Below are 18,138 nucleotides of genomic sequence, written 5' to 3' on the forward strand. Positions count from 1 at the left end.
TCCCTATCATGGGAAAGAAACCTCAGCGTTAGGTAATGAACTACAGAGCCCAAAGAAGGGATGGGACAACACAAGAGCATGACAGCTTTCCTTACAAACAGTGAAGTTACAAAGTGAGCTTAAGAACAGCATCTAGCAGCTCTATGGCTGTTTGCTGTACTCAAGTCAGTGTTCCAGAGGAACCTCAGGAATCGGATGAGGAGAGACAGAGGTGGCTAACCTGGACCCTGGAATACAGCACTTTACCAGAACGACTCTCCTTTCCGGCTTGTGTTAAGACAACAAGGCTGACCCTCTAACCCAGAAGCGCTGAAGCGCTCCAGTGCAATGGTAAGTGAAGAGACGAGAAACTGGAGAAAGAGAAGGCACTGTGGAGAGCATCCTGTGGCTGTGACAGACAGACACCCTTCAGTGGTGTGCTCACTTGTGTGGCGAACACTTTGTTCAGTGTCCCTCAGTGACTCTCTCCTTTTCTCCTCACTGCTTCTAACACAGCAGTTTTCCAGGGTCTCTATTTTGGTAATCTCTCAGACTTTCAACAATTTATACTTCAAAATCCTGTATAAAATTTATATGGCTTTGCCCATGTACCACATATAAGAAACCATATAGATGGAACAGGATTACTCACCATGAAAAAAGCCCTTTTTCTTTTCCCAGAGGTAGCTCTCAACAAAACTGACTAATCTTGCATCTAGTTGGGACTTCATCCTTCTTTTATGAAAAAACTAACGTTCTTCTCTCCAGTCTTATTTACAAGAACCCAGGAAAGGAAAGAAGAGAGAGAAAGAAAGGATAGGACTTACTTAGATTCAGAAATCAGGAGAAGCAAATAGTGATGGCCACAAGAGCTACATTTGGGATAGAAGTAAGGAGCTCCCCTTGAGGAGATACCCAGCATGCTCTCTTGTTCCTCCTGACTGAGATTCCTTTTCAGATGTAGATAGCAAGAAAAATGGCAAAATATCTCTAAAGTGTATTGGGAAATAGCATAATTAAACAGTATACATTATTGTCATATTTTTAGATCCTAGTTTTCTCAAGTCAACTACAAAAAGTATGGCTACATTAGGACGGAAAGGGAGGGGACAAACAAGTCTACATCTGGAACTTACTGTGAAAGAAACAAAGATATTTTTTAGTTTAAGTATTCAAGACACCCAGAGCAGGAGCTGTGACTTCCTGACCCGGACTCTGCTGGCACCACTCACCCAGACCCGGCACACACAGCTCTCGGAAGGGCGCTGCCTTCGCCACGCTGCCTGAATTCTCCAGTGCTCAGTCACTTCTCCCACTTTGTAATCCAAATCAAAACGTTTTATGTACAAATTGACTTCACTAAAGCTGCACAAAAGACACCAAGAGCCACTCAATACGGCAGAGTAGTCACATTCTGGAAGACAGCACTCAACTGGACTTTAAAGGACAACTCCTCCTTGGCATCCCTACAGAGAAGTCAAATCGACGGCCCCATTGATCCACACAGAATAACTTTCCAACAGGGCAGTTCACTGGGGAGGACGACGTGCAACTGCTGGAACCCCAAGTGTTCCTGTGGGACAAGGTTGTGTTCCCTTTCACTCTGGTGACAGCTCTGAGATGCGAGTCTGCTACTTGGAAACTTCAACACAGTCCCACAGGGGTGCTAACGTGATACACCAAGATAACAGAAACCAGCCGTACACACAGGCACCCTGATTACAAGAAAGCATGTCCTATCTAGAAGAAACACGCAGAATCAGAAAACAGATAAACTAGTTCCTACTGAGAAATCGTGCAAAGACTGCTCAGGAGAAAAGAAGTAACCCTGACAGTGCTCAAAAAGGCATTTACAAATGCCAGAGAGGCAGAAAGGAAGGTAAACACATTCTTCTGGTGTAAGAGTTACCTTGAGCTAGAGAGCATTACTCTGAGAAAAACATTTAGAAAGGGAATAACAGAGCTCACAGGATTATTTGGTTTGTCAAAGCAATTTAGAAATACTCCTATTTCATCAGCAATAAGTAGAGCTAATCAAGTCTTCCCTTTGTAATGATATATTATGTTCTTAGATGCAGGCGAGCTCAGGAAGCCAAGAGTGTCCAGTTTTGGAATGGCTGTTGAACTCAAATGAAGGAAGAACAAGACAAGCCCGTGAGCCCGTTAGGATCTAATGAAGCAGTGCAGAGTGGCACAAACACCGGGACGCTAGGAAACTGCCAAAAAGAACAGCACTTGAAGTGACCCAACTCAGCAGTAAGGACAGGTGCTGGTTATCTGGAACAACCAGTTACACTAAACATACCTAACTACATAAAACAACTCCCCTGCCCAAAGGAAAAGATATCTCTGCCCCAGTCACAACCCAGGCTCACAAACCCAAGGAGGCAAAATGCAAAGCCTCGGGTGATCAGTTTGGACTCCAGTGTTAATCTCAAGACTGCTATGCTGGTCTGAAACTAAAGTTTGGTTTTGTTTCCTTAAATATTAAAACAATTGTCAGTGAAGGCCCACCACCCCCACCCCTTGCTAAGAGACCAAGTTTGGAATCTAAACATACTGGTCCACTGTTTGCACACGCCTCAGTTTTCTTACACAGGTGCTTACAAATTTACACGAAACAGTCTTCCTTTAAACAATTCTTTCTTCCTATAAACAGAACCATACCTTGGGTTTGTTAAAATTAGCATTTAGAAAAGCTATGATACAATAATAAAATTTCAGAGTTCAGTCAGTGAGGTAAAATTTACAGTGGCAGTTTTAAAATTATTATTTCTAGATGTATTTCCTTCAACTCTGTTTGCTTCTAAAACTTTGGTCACCTTCACAGGAAGACAGCGACATCTCAATGGTTAGCTCACTTGAAAAGTGACCGATGAATCACCCAAGTGAGATGTATGCCTTTGAGTCAACTCACAATGACACCAGAACAGAACATGGCTTTAAAACCTCATTTTCTAGGTCCATCAGACCAGTGTTTTACAAATTAAGAACAGTCCTAACATACATTTAGTATGGCTCTCACTGCAAGCAAGGCCCCATTTCCTTTGGCTGCCCATCCCTTAGAGGAATGTAGATACAAAAAGCTGTTGCTTAAAGAAACAGGAAGCTGAAGCTGGTGAGAAATATACCAAAAATAGAACAGGGAAACCTAGGCTACCCTCAGCATTCAGATGAATATAGCTTCCTACAAAGAAATCAAAATTCTATAGCATTGATTAGCTTTCACAAATTCGCACAATATGGCCTTCCTTGTCTAAGTTTCACAAGGAATAACTAAGGAAATACAACATCAACACAGCAAAGTGGAGCGGGGAAAGTGTCTGCTTCACACTGCTGGCTCCTGAGAGTCAGGCCTGAGAAGACCGAGAGACGGCCTGCTGACACCCACCTGCTGGGTGCCACGGAGGAAGCAGGACTAGTCAGTCCTGTTAGGGTAAGAAAGAACACACAGTCGTGCTGAAGAGACGAGAAAGAGAAAGAAGAACACACTTCAAACCAAACACCATTTAATTTTCACATGCACTGTTCTCTAACCTCTACTGCCAAAGGTGTGGAGAGATTAAACATCACTTTCTTGTGAAGGCACCAGAGAAACATTCAGGCTTGCATGGTGAATCACATACCGGGCAAAGAGTGGATGAAGGCCCAGACGTCATCAACCGTCCATATGGAGGGCTCCGTCTGTGCGACTGGGAGCAAGTCGCTGTTCTCGGGCATTTTCCTAATCCTCACGTCGCGAAGTTCGCGTTCTCTTTCCCGCTCACTCTGCCTGCGCAGGCGAGTCGTCATAGCAGACGGCACAGGATCATCACGAGAGGCCAAGTCTTCTTCTGCAGATGGATAAGTAATTGGAAGCTGGAAAATGCAGTACAAGTAAAATACAGCATTGCACTTCCCTTGCATTTCTGAAATGGACATTGTACATTGAAGCAAGCTTTCTACAGACCTGCCTAAGGATATGTTCTCTCGCTGCCCCTTCAGGGCCACTTGGACGACGGCCCCGATGCCCAAGACTTTGATTATCAGGCTTACGATTCCAACGACTAAGTGCAAACTTTTTAGAACAGCTAACGTTGTACCTAAGAAATTCAAGAAAGAAAAATTAAGCAATATATGGGACCGCCTATACATAGTATTTACTGTAATGTTAAAGTACAACTGTGACACAGTCAGTACTAGACACTTAGTATCTAGTGTAGTACCTCACACAGTACACCATCTTATTTAAAGTACAACTGTGACACAGTCAGTACTAGACACTTAGTATCTAGTGTAGTACCTCACACAGTACCCCATCTTATTTAAAGTACAACTGTGACAGTCAGTACTAGACACTTAGTATCTAGTGTAGTACCTCACACAGTACCCCATCTTATTTAAAGTACAACTGTGACACAGTCAGTACTAGACACTTAGTATCTAGTGTAGTACCTCACACAGTACCCCATCTTATTTAAAGTACAACTGTGACACGGTCAGTACTAGACACTTAGTATCTAGTGTAGCACCTCACACAGTACTCCATCTTACTGAATGAACTTATCTGTGCTTTAGGTCAAAAATGGCCTCTGTGTACATCATAGAGTATTTCTCAACATAACACTAGACACCTATAAGAAGGTAATGAAATTTTCTCCTGATTATACAGGAATGAGTAACCTGTAAAATGCAGAAGATAATTTGCAAAGCAGCAAGAAAGTTCATCATTCCAGAAGAGATACTTTAGAGTTTTGCTTTGTCTTGTTCTTTTTAGTGTATGTGGGAAGGATGTGCAGTGCAGAAGTGTATTGCAGATGTAATAGGACAGATGTGTGCAGATGCAGATACACATGTAGAGACCAGGGTTTGGTTCTCAGCACACAATGGAGGCTCACAACCATCTAAACCTTCTGCCTTTCACATCAGGCATACACACAGTGCACATATATTCTTGAAGGCAAAACACTCACACATTAAATTTTATTATTGATAACTATTCTAGAATAATACAAGTGATTTTGCTCACCTATGTTTTATGAACATATCAGAGATTGAAATAAAGAATACTATGAGAACTAATAGACTATTTCTCTTCTAAAAATGCAAATGTGCCCTCAGAGCTACTAAAATAACTAACACTCCTGCTGTGTACACTATGGGCTTATCTGTGGACTCAGCAATGTTGTGATTTCTAATTAGTACATCAGGTGACCAAACTTACTACTGAGGAGAGAACTAGTTTTACGCCTGGTTAATCCTTGCATAATTAAATAGTTAGCTCTCTGAGACTGACAGCTAAGTAGCCATGTAAACAGCAGCAGTAACTCACTGGTCTGACATAGCCTCTTTCTGTTCTCTCAGCCATGCTTCTAAGGAGGATCATCTCAAGTATACTATGTGCCTGATCAGACATCATCTCTGGGAGAAGGGTAATGATAGGTAGTATTAAATGTCCTAATATACGTGTAAATAGTCAAGAGGTTTAGAATATCCTCAAAGACAAACTATTTCCCAAACTTCTAAGTATTTTTAATCAGCGCTAGAAAACTACCATTCTTTCGTGTGTTTTACGCAAACTGAAAATTCAAGTTAAAACATAAATCCAGGGGTTGGGGATTTAGCTCAGTGGTAGAGCGCTTGCCTAGCAAGCGCAAGGCCCTGGGTTCGGTCCCCAGCTCTGAAAAAAAGAAAAAAGAGAAAAAAAAAGAAGAAGAGAAAAAAAAAAAACCAAAAAACATAAATCCAACATAATCCAATTATAGACCTGCCACTATTCATGAATAAACATTTGAGTAATGGACTGAAACAGTGAGCTCACTTTTGAAAAAACTTACTTCTACTTAAGAAAGGTAAATTCAACTAACTGTACTTCTGTGGCAACTATACAAAATGATATGTTCAATCAAGAAATTCACTGGCTTCTTAAGAGAAAATAATTTTCAAAATAATCACCCTAAATACACACTTGGGTCTTCCAAGGACATCAGGTATTCCTAACTGCTAGGCTATCTCTCCAGCCCCATATTTAATCCTTATAGACTAGTATTCTACCTAGGCATGCTGGTACTGGCTAGGACTCCAGCACCTGGGAGGCAGAAACAGAAGGATCAGAGAATGCTAGAGGCCAGCCTGGTCCACATAAATCTAGGCCAGGCAGGGCTATACAGCAAGATCCCAAATAGAAATAATTTTAAAATTAATTACTAATTAGTAATTAGTAAGATTCTATAACATACTAGTCATGCTACAGGACAGATTCTCCACACCACATCCTTGCACCAGATGACTGCTGCTTCACTACAGGGTATTATAAAACTGCATTGTTATACGTACTTATCACATAGCAAATTCTAGTAATGACACAGCAGAGTGGACTGCTGCAGATGACTCCTAACCTTCCCTGTGTCACCAGACCTCACTCTTACCTATGCTCAACTGTAACCTGTCTTGACAGAAGCAGAAATTACTGGTTCTCCCTAAGCAAATCCAAGCACACCAACATACCTTTTGGCACATGACATAGTACAGAATCGTTTTGATCGTAAAAATTCATTAGGATATCCCATTTTTCCACAGAATTCACACTTGAGTAACTCACTATCCATTTCTTCCAATGTCTCTAAAAAAGGAGGGAAAAAGCCAAACATTTGGTGTGTCAAAATTTCCTTCAGCCTCTAATTCTAGATATGTAACACAGATCAATATTTTTTCACCTTTTTTGAATCCAGAGCTACTTGGCTAGGCTCTTACTAATTTCTTGTTTCTACATAAACATTTTGGTTTTTTCTATATAGTAAGTATACTTATACACATAAGTAAAAATTAGTTTTGCTAAAAGTCCAGCATGTCTAAAATGTACATACAACAAGTTGTGATTTATAATCACAGAGAAATGAAGGTAAGTGCAGTATACCCACTGCCCACTAGAAGGGACATTGCAGACAGCAGAACACAGGATCTGAGTGTGGCTCTCTAAAGCGTGGAAACCCTTTAAATCCCAATGGAGAGGAGAACGGCTTCAAAGTGGAGAAACATGTTTATTTTAGTGGGACACATAAAACATTTAACTAAGGGACCTGCAACGTATAACCAATATCATAAAGATATGTATAACTAATTTACAAAAGTTCCTTTTAATATTAAATGAAATTAACTCTGCTTTTAAATCTCAAACAGACTCATAAAGTACAACTACTGGTGTCTTTTCTACAGTGTTCCCTGCTAAGTAAGATCTAACCCCAACTCAAACCCTCTCCTTCACTCTTATCTCCTGCTTCAGGAACACCACCTAGAGCAAACAGTTCCCTCTGCGTGATCGTCCCCAAAGCACTGAAGTAAGTGGAGAAATAGCTGGCTCAGTAGGGCTCCACGTGCATCACCTTTACTGATGACATCAATCCCAGGGCAGGAAGTGGCCTTGCTGGTTTGTATTTTGTATGTGGTGTAGGGAATCAGACTTAGGGCTTTTCACATCCTAGGCAAATGGTCTACATCTTCAGCCCAGGAGTGGCCATTTAAGGAGACTCTCTACCTTGGTATGTTTGCAAGTAAGTATGTAAGCAGGTATGTATGTAAGCAGGTATGTATGTAAGCAGGTATGTATGTAGACTCAACTACCTCGGGATGTATGCAAGGACCATTGATCTAGTTACAATGTGGATACAACTGTAAGAAGTAAAATAAAAACTGTCCCTGTCACAGGGTCCCAGTCGTGCAGCTACTGTCTGCAGACAGTTTCTGGAGAAGGGGAGTCATGTTCTCCTCAGGTTTGTGACCCCTGGTAGTTTGCACATGTTCCAGTTGACCCCAAGCCCTTGTGCATACTGGTAGCACTAACTGAACTCAGTGGAGGCGGGGCACAAAGTTGGGGGAAGGAAATGATGGAGAAATTGTCTGGGAAAAGCTGAAGGGAACACACAGAGTGCATTTAATCAAAACTCATAATATACATGTATGATATTTTCAAAGAACAAAGTTAAATGTAGTTTTTATAAAAATTGGAAAATTTTGCCCCTTCCAAAAACCAAAAGATGGCTTCAACAAAGTTGCTTGTCATTCCTAATTTTCACATCTGCCCTTGGAATTTGCTGTTCAAGCCCAGGAGTTATCACTTACACCTGAACTGATCTGGAAAGCCTGAACTCCTCAACTGCTACCATTGACGGAACGACCAAGAGACCATTCTGCAAGTTGCTCAAAGGTACTTGCCTAGTACGTGTAAGTCTCAGGTTCCAACCCCAATACTGGTAGAAAATAATAATTCCTATCCTAATGCTTGGGTTTATTTTTAACATTTGTCAGCAAAAGCATAAAAAACCAAATAAACTTAAGATAAACCCATCTAAGTTTAACTAATAATAGTGGACTTCTAACTACAGACAGCTGGTCATTCTTCACTTTCTTTTTGTCTTTACTTTTTGTTTTTTGTCTATGTGACAGAAACTTCCCAGAGTCATTTGAGAAGAAGGAATTCAAATGAGGAACTGCCTCCATCAGATTGGCCCTTGTGCATGTCTATAGGACATTTTTAAATTAAAGATTGATATGGGAGGGCCCAGCTCACTATGGGCAGTGCCACACTGCTCCTGGGTTTTATATAAGAAAGCAAGTTGGGCAAGCTATGCAGACGGAGTGAGTGGTGTTCTTTCACGGCCTCTGCTTCAGTTCCTGCCTCAGAACTTCCTGTGATAAAGGACTGATAACATCTGTAAGGCAACTAAACCAGCCAAGCTGGTTTTGGTCAGTGTTTTATCACAGTAACAGAAAAGCAAAGGACAACAATCCTTTACAAAGAGATTTATATGTAACATGAATTTTAATAGTTTGCCTACCCAAAGCTACTAAGTAGCTCACCATTTTACTCTGCATTATACTGTATGAACAATGGTGTATGCTGTAATAAAAATGCTGAAATTATAAAATGGCCTTAGAAAGTCAAAACTATCAAGTACTTAAAATGTTAGCATTTTCTGTAATACTTCTCTGCTATGAAATATACTAACCATCTTTATCTTCCTGCCCCTCCTGTAGCATCCCGTCCTGCTGAACTGTTCACTGTTCTGATCTCTCCTTCCTCATCACACTCTGACTACAGATGTCAACTATATGACTAACCTCTAAATACATCCCACAGAGAGATGACCAGCAAAATTCCAAAGCCCTTTCCGTTTCTGACACTTGCCAAAAGCCTTCTGTAAAGTTCCCTCAAGTCACAGATCTTCCTTCCAGGTCCTGCAGGCGCCGAGCCCAGCGGTCTCCCATGGTTCCTCACTCACGCCCCTACACTCCTCAGCACTCAGACACATCCTTGCACACTTTCCTGTCCTAATCAGAACTGGTTTCCTGTTACCTTAAGTCTATGCCCGCCTCATTGTTTCTTTTATAAAATGTAGTTCCAACCTCAACAATGTAAGAAATGCACCAGGCTGTAAGTAACTTCAGCCAGCCCCGTGTCCTTACTGTCGGGACATTCACTGAAAAGCTAACGCTTGCTGCTCTACAACCCCAGCTCCCAAGTATATGTTATACACTGTCCACTGTAAACCACGACTATCATGAAACATGCTAAAAACTTCCCAGACTTCCATTCCTCTGGTGTGTTCGCCAGAGGTATGATAAACATGTTTTAGCATAGAACCTTCATTTACATAGGTTTTACAAATAAGAGGAAGAAAAAGGAATACCTAAACATTCTTCTTTATTGATTTTCATCTCAGATAAGTATCCTCACATATAGTCACATGTACAACTAAAAACATGTATCTGAGAATTACATGAAATTTAAGTCTAACAATGAAAACCACCATAGTGACAGCTGCCTAATCGAGTACTCAGGATTCAGGTGACTTCACCAGAACTTTCTCCCCATTTAATTTGTAAAATATAGGTGAGAGCAGGTACAGGATAGGAGGCCTATCATTGGACGAGAAGGAAGGATGGGCGGGAGTAAAGTTTGAAGGAAGAAGAAGAGATTAAAATGGAAAGGAGGGAGAGGGGGGACAGAGAGAGAAGCTGTAGCAGGACAATATGAAAGCTGACGTTAAGATTCCATGCTGTACCCTTACAGGTTGTTATAAATGTTCTTAAGGGATTGATGTGTACAGGGTTTTGTATGTTTAGGTGGGCAATTATATCTTATCAGCTAGATCAAAGGTTATTGTGTTGTGTGTTCTTTCCTGTGGCGATTTAAGTTTAAGAGAGTGTGTGGCAGCTAGTCTGGGCTGCCACGGAATTGGGATGTATGTTTCTGGCATGGAAACCTGCCTTGGGAACTAGCTGGGTAGAGAGATTGCTGCTGGGCTCAGAGAGAGGCCTTCAGCAGTGTGATATGGGATGGAGCAAAGCGGGTGAGAGGCTTTGCTGACTGACTTTGCTTTGGGGCACTGCGGTGTGGACCTAGAGAGGGTAAAAACACTGTTTTATTTTTTATATTTTTACAACAACACATAGTGACCTAGTTTGGATCTTGATTTTAATCAAATAACTGTGAAAGAGCATGCCTCTAGTAACTGAGGAAATATGAATATGGATCAGGTACTATACCAAAGAATTTATTTTGCTATTTAATTTTGTTAGAAAATACCTGCTTTTATGATGTCCCACTGTCTTGGTGAAATAAAATGGCTACAATTCAGAGAGGACAGAGGAGGAGGATAAGAAGACAGTCAGAGGACAGAGGAGGAGGATGAGAAGACAGTCAGAGGACAGAGGAGGAGGATGAGAAGACAGTCAGAGGACAGAGGAGGAGGATGAGAAGACAGTCAGAGGACAGAGGAGGAGGATGAGAAGACAGTCAGAGGACAGAGGAGGAGGATGAGAAGACAGTCAGAGGACAGAGGAGGAGGATGAGAAGACAGTCAGAGGACAGAGGAGGAGGATGAGAAGACAGTCAGAGGACAGAGGAGGAGGATGAGAAGACAGTCAGAGGACAGAGGAGGAGGATGAGAAGACAGTCAGAGGACAGAGGAGGAGGATGAGAAGACAGTCAGAGGACAGAGGAGGAGGATGAGAAGACAGTCAGAAGACAGAGGAGGAGGATGAGAAGACAGTCAGAGGACAGAGGAGAAGGATGAGAAGACAGTCAGAGGACAGAGGAGGAGGATGAGAAGACAGTCAGAGGACAGAGGAGGAGGATGAGAAGACAGTCAGAAGACAGAGGAGAAGGATGAGAAGACAGTCAGAAGACAGAGGAGAAGGATGAAAGGACAGAAGACAGAGGAGGAGGATGAGAAGACAGTCTATAAAAGGGAGAGTGAGAGGGAGGAAAGCAAAGGATGCATGAGGTGAGTGTGGCCCTGCTCAGTTGCTTGAAATAATAACCAAAAGTTAGTAAAAATCAAATGTTACAGTATTGCAGGTTTGGCTGTTCAAATAAGAGTAAAAGTGATGAATACTCTGTAAAAGTTTATCAAATACCAACTATGGCAGGTGCCACCCTTTAGGAGTCAAAGGGAATTTGGCTATGTGCTTACCAACTTGCCATTTTGCTAAACTTAACAATGTATATAGAGAGACACACAATATAGTAACACAAACTCAATAAATATTTGTAAAAGAATAAATTAACTTAGATATACTAAGGATAATTATGAAGAGAAATGTGTTAATGAGTTTATTGTTGTAAGCAGCAGCAATTGCAGGCCATGATCGAAGTGACCAAGAACAATCTCATGAAGATCCTCCTACATGAGACAGCTAGTTTGTTTTGTTTTGTTGGCTAATTTTTAAACCACATTCAGAGCCTCATTAAAAACAAGAAACAATACAGAAATTTTCTGATTTTATTTACTTTACATATTTGAGTAGTACACTGTAGCTGTCTTCAGACACACCAGCAGAGAGTGTCAGGTCCCATTACAGATGGTTGTGAGCCAGTATGTGGAATTGAACCCAGGACCTCTGGGAGAGTGGTCAGTGCTCTTAACCACTGAGCCATCTCTCCAATTTTCTGATTTTAAATAGAAAACTCAAAGCAGAGAACATCATTTTTCTATGTACCTGTATTTGCTTTCCTCAGCCATTTTATCACTTCAACTTAAATGGGATATTCAGTATTAGAATATAGTCAGTTGAGGTCTTTGACAGTAAAGAGATTAACAGTAACAGTACTTTTCTCTTAAAACAGATATTATCATCTATTAACTGAAGAGAACTCTTTAATGTAGCTGGAATATTTAGCTGGTTACAATAAAGACAACACTGTTGCAGGATATTTGATCACATTGCAAACCCTGAGATTGTGAACTGGAAAAACCTGTTTCTTGTTGTGGTGTGGCTCAGACCTTTAATCCAAGAACTTCCTGTAAACAAGAGGTAAATAAACTTCCTGTAAATAAAGTCAAGGTAAAGCAAGCAACCAGTTGATAAGAGAACGAACATAAGAAAGCTCAGGAAAGAGAAAAAACGGGTCTTTGAGTTGAAGGGCATTTAAAACAGCATGGAGGAGGGGGATGAACAAGAGGAGGAGGAGGAAGTCAGAGAGGAGGAGTTGTTTCCTTCTGAGACATTAGTGGAGAAGAAAGGTCAGGTGGGTGCTTTCTCTGCCTCTCTCAGCTAGTGGTCTATCACCGAGGCATTTGGCTCCTGAGTCTTCATTTAGTAAACCAAACATTTGGGATCTTGTTTTAAAAACAACATTTTGGCATTCAATGTGTAGCTTGAACCCATCACCCTGAGATTAAAAGCCTATGCTCTACACAACCCACAAATGCTTGTTTTGAAGAAAAACCCAAAACCTCTATCTCATATCAGACATCAAAATAAGGGCAAGTTTAAAACCAAATATATAGAGATGTCCTATATTTTTAAGCAAAATCAATAAAATATTCATGTTACTTAGGTCTGCTTTTTAAAAGCAAGAATTGGTTCTCCTGACTCAAAAAATGTTAAAATACTTTCTCTCGTGTATGATAGAACTTGCCTTGCCTAGAAATCAAATCAAGACCAATGCTGTTAGGGTTTTTTTATTGTTGTTGTTTAATATAAGACTGGTTTGCTTGTCCATTACTCTAGTCAAATACATACAGTGAGTATGTAAACAGATCTGAATTCTTTCCAAGTGAAAATCTATGGAGACTAAGAAGCCACACCCCATTTAAGCAGTAAAAGCCGAGGTTGAATAAAGGGTTTATGAGAGCCACAGACCTTCAGCAATCATGTCCTCCATCTCTGTGTCGGACGAGTTATCTGCATGCTTTGTGTTATTCTGTAGCTCTGGCTGAACACACACCGAATTTACCACCTGATTATCCAAAAGAGGCCTCTTTTTCACAGGTTGTTCTATCAGCAAAGATGAACGACTCACCTTTAAATGGAAAGGAGAATAAAAAATGATATCTAAAAATAATTCCAAAGTAGATAAATTTAATTTTAAAATAACCCCTCTTGAGTGAATGGTATCAGTGATTATTTACTTACTCAGTGATCAGATCCAATCATTAAAGGGTCCAATTATCCCCTAAGTAACAGGTAGTCTACACATATACACTACTGCTAGCCAGTAGAACGTATGCTGCAGGAATCTGTCAAATAGATTGTACTGTTGCTTTAGGTATAGAGCTTTAAAAAGTCTTACAATCTAATGGCTCTTTGAATTTTAATAGTAAAAGAGAAGTGATCAGATTGCCTTGTACCAAGGGAAAGCAAAGGTCCTAACTCTCAGTGTATTTGGGAGTTGAAGGGGAAGCAGTTGCTGTTTGAATTGATATCGTAGTTCTAGGGATTGAATCCAAGGTCTTGCACTGAGCTATACCCTCATCTGTTGCCTTGGAATGTTTTTAAGATCACATCTCACTGTGTAGATCCTCTTTCCTCAGCCTCTGTCTAATGTTGGGTTTATACTCCTATGTGACATCCATGCCCAGACTAGTGTTTACTGATACTATTCAGTTCAGCATCTATCCCTTTTTCCTAGTGCCTTGAACACACAGAGTAGCTCTCTAATTCATAGCTGTAACCACAGACATTTTGTAATCTGGTGGTGAAAATCAGGGAACAGTCATGAGTGTGTTCATACTTGCATAGGGGACACTTTACCTACAAGCTGAACCTTCTCCCCGGTTTACATTGCCCCCAGATTTTTTTCCTATATTTTTCTTATATTAATTTATTTTGAGAGATAATCTTGCTAAGTTGTCCAGCTAAGCTGGCCTTGAACTTGAAATCCAACATCAAAAACCAAAGTAACTAAGGTTACAGGCCTATGCCACCAGGCCCAACTTAAAACTTTAAAATTACTATTATTCTGATGATGATGATGATGATGATGATAGTGGTGGGGGGCAGTGGATGATGCATGCATGTGATATGTGAAGGGGAAAGCATGTACCACAGCACACATGTGGACAGCAGGAACAACTTTACAGAGTTAAGCATGCTGTTTCTACCTTTGTGAGTTCCATAGACCCACCCCAGGTTGCAAAGTCAGCATGGGAATGGCCTTTACCTGCTGTGCCATCTTGCTGGTGGCTTTTAGAAGTACAGAAACACTAAAGAGACCAGACCAGAAAACAAATTCCCTTTGGCACATAAAAAACAAAACACTAAATGTACAGAACAACTAAAGAATATTAAAAGCCACAAGGGAAAAAGACCAAGTAACATAAGAAGGCAGACATATTAGAATAACACCTGACTTCTCAATGGAGACTCTAAAAGTCAGAAGGCTCTGGGCAGAGAGGCTGCAGACTCTACAGAGAGCAAAGATTCCAACACAGCCTCCTATACCCAGCAAAGCTTTCAATCACAATAGGTAGAGAAAATGACAACCCATTATAAAACCGAATATAAGCAATGTCTATCTACAAATCCAGCCCTGCCAAAAGTGCTAGGAGAACTCCAATCTAAAATGGTTAAACCACACCCAAGAAAATACAAGGAATAGTTTATCCCAGACCAGCAAATCAAAAGAGAAGAAACACACACACACACACACACACACACACACACACACACACACACACACACACACGAGAATCAACAAACACTGTTCATTAATATCTTTCAACATCAAAGGTCTCAAATTTCATAATACAAAGACACAGACAAAACAGAATCAAAAACAGGCTCCACCCTTCCGCTGCTGCACCCAGGAAACACCCCTTCACTTCAGCAATAGACATCAATCACCTAAGGGTAGACGATGGAAAATACATTCCAACAAACGGACCTAGAAAGTAGCTGGTGTCGTAGGCATTTTAATATCTTACAAAATAGACTTCAAACCAAAACTAGTCAGAAGAAATAGTATAAACAAAAGAAAACTCTACAAGAGGACTTTTGCAATTTTTTTTTTTTTTTTTTTTTTTTTCGAGCTGGGGACCGAACCCAGGGCCTTGCGCTTGGTAGGCAAGCGCTCTACCACTGAGCTAAATCCCCAACCCCGACTTTGCAATTCTTAACATCTATGCATGAAAAATGAGGGCAACTAAGTTTATAAAAGAAAGCCTATTATGGCTTAAATCAAGTATGGATTGTCAAACACTGAAGTAGGAGACTCAATACTGCATTCCAAGGAGTGGACAGGCCATCCAGACAAAAACCAAATGAGAGAAATGCTGGAGCTAACCGACATTATATACCTAAGGGACCTGACAGATATTTATAGAACATTCCATCTAAACACAAAAAAACTATACCTTCTTCTTAGCACTTTAGGGAGCTTTCTCTAAAACTGGATACAGTCAGACATAAAGCAAGTCTCAACAGATATAAGAAAAATTAAAAAAAAAAAACCTCCCTGCATCCTATCTGACCACCACAGGATAAAAATTGTCTACATTAAAAAACAAAGAGCAAACATTTTTTAAAAAGGAGAAATCTGGTAATAGTAACTTAACAGCACAACTGAAAGCTCTAGAAAAAAAAAGAAGTCACATCCAAAAGGAATGAATACAGAAAAAAAATTAAACTCACAAGCAACCAAACAAAAATAGCAAAAAAAAAACCTCAGTGAAACAAAGAGTTGATTCTTTACAAAAATGAGTAAGACTGACAAACCCTTATCCAAATTAACCAAAAGGTAGAAAAAAGAAGCACCAGCTTAACAAAGTAGAGATGAAAAGAGGGACACACCCACAGAGACCAAGGAAATCCAGAGAATCATGAGGAAAGCTTTAAAATCCTGTACTCCATCAAATACAAAAATCTAAAAATGGACAATTTTCTTGATACACACCACTTACCAAAGTTAAATAAGGATAAGTAATTTAAACAAACCTATAACCTCTAGTGAATTAGAAACAGTAATTAAAAGTCCACCAATCAATGTAAGCCCAGGGCAAGATGGATATAGCACAGAATACTACCAGACTTTCAAGAAGGTTTAATGCCAATACTCATCAAATTATTCCACAACACAGAAAGAGACGCAGCACTGCACAATTCATTTTATGATGCTACAGTCACCATGATACCCAAACCACATAAAGACCCAATAAAGAAAGAAAATTACAGACCAATTTTCCTTATAAACATGAGGCAGAGATTATCAATAAAATGATTGCAAACAGAATCCAAAAATACATCAAAAAGATCATCGACCATGATCAAGTAGGCATCATCTTAGAGATGCGGGGATAGTTCAACATACAGGAATAAATTTAATCCATCATCTCAACAAACAAAAAGACAAAACCCACATAATCCTCTCATTAAATGCAGAAACGACCTTTAACAAAATCTAGCACCCCTTCATAATTAAAAGGTCTGGAGATATTAGGGATACGAAACAGATACCTAAATACAATTCAGGCAGTTTACAGCAAGCCCACAATCCACATGAACTTAAACAGAAAGAAATCAAAGGCAATCCCACTAAAATCAGAGCATGCCAAGCTTGTCCGCTCTCCACACTATCCAGCATAACTGAAGCCTTGACGTCTGCATGGTTATGGACATAAAAACAGACAGGTTAGGGCCGCAGAGATGGCTCAGCGGTTAAGAGCATGGACTGCTCTTCCAGAAGTCAAGAGTTTAATTCCCAACAACCACATAGTGGCTCACAACCATTTGTAATAGAATATGATGCCCTTTGCTGGTGTGTCTGAAGACAGCTACAGTGTACTCACATATATAAATAAATAAATTTAAAAAAAACAGGTTAATCAATGGAATACAATCAAAGACCCAGATATAAACCCACACATCTATGAACATCCGGTTATTTATAAAGAAGCCAGATTATACAATGGGAAAAATAAAGCATCTTCAACAAATGATGCTGGTCTAACTGAGTGTCAGCATGTAGAAGAAGGCAAATAAGATCCCTGCTCAAGCTCAAATGGATCAACAACTTCAACACAAAATCAGACACACTGAACCTGATAGAAGATGGTGGGGAATAGCCTTGAAGGCAGAGGCACTGAGACAACTTCCTGAGCAGAACGCCAATAGCACAGGCACTAAGTCAACAATAAATAAGACCTCATGAAACTGAAAGCTTCTGTAAGACTAAAGTCACCTTCAACAGGACAAAACAACAAAGCCTACAAATGGAAAAAGATTTTAACCAACCCCGCATCTGACAGAGGGCTAATATTCAAAATATATAAAGAACTCAACAATATATAAAGACAGCAACAAACCAAAAGTTTCAATTAAAAAATGGGGAACAGATCTAAACAGAATTCTCAAAAGAGGAATCCCAAATGGCCGAGAAGCACTTCAAGAAATGTTCAACATCCTTGGCCACTGGGGAAATCAAACTGGCTAAGATCAAAACACTAGTGACAGCTCATGCTGGTGAGGATGTAGGGCAAGATAAACAAACACTCCTCCACTGCTGGTAGGAATGCAAACTTGTACAGCCACTGTGGAAAGCAATTAGGCACTTTCTCAGAAAACCAGAAGTAGATTTACCTCAAAATCCAGCTATACTACTCCTGGACATATATTCAAAAGATGTTCTACCATACCACAAGAACATTTGTTCAACCTTGTTCACTGCAGCTATACTCATAATAACCAGAAATAGAAAACAACCTGGATATCCCTCAACCAAAGAATGGCTAAAGAAAATGTGGTACATTTACACAATGGAGTATCACTCAGCTGTTAAAAAATTTAATAACATCATGGAATTTGCAGGCAAATGGATGGTTCTGTTGAGAACAAGCAAAAGAGACTTATTCTAAGTACTACCTTTTCATTTTTAGACTCCATTTAATCATAGGAAGAAAC

At 40.1% G+C, this 18,138-nt stretch overlaps 1 protein-coding gene across 3 annotated transcripts in view; it reads right to left on the reverse strand.

The window, feature by feature from the left end:
• Positions 1 to 18,138, reverse strand: part of Phc3 (polyhomeotic homolog 3) — a 65,522-nt gene that overhangs the window by 1,391 nt on the left and 45,993 nt on the right. Inside the window, exons 11-14 of one of the 3 annotated variants that reach the window (XM_032898565.1) lie at positions 13,105 to 13,264; positions 6,466 to 6,580; positions 3,929 to 4,061; positions 3,606 to 3,837 (exon numbers count right to left, since the gene is read on the reverse strand). In XM_032898565.1, the coding sequence (XP_032754456.1) occupies positions 3,606 to 3,837; positions 3,929 to 4,061; positions 6,466 to 6,580; positions 13,105 to 13,264 (640 nt within the window). Of the gene's footprint in view, positions 1 to 3,384; positions 3,838 to 3,928; positions 4,062 to 6,465; positions 6,581 to 13,104; positions 13,265 to 18,138 lie in introns of those variants that run through there. The other 2 variants (XM_032898563.1, XM_032898564.1) reach the window with 2 other exon arrangements.

This window comes from Rattus rattus, chromosome 3, assembly GCF_011064425.1.
Source record: "Rattus rattus isolate New Zealand chromosome 3, Rrattus_CSIRO_v1, whole genome shotgun sequence".
Lineage (NCBI taxonomy): Eukaryota > Metazoa > Chordata > Mammalia > Rodentia > Muridae > Rattus > Rattus rattus.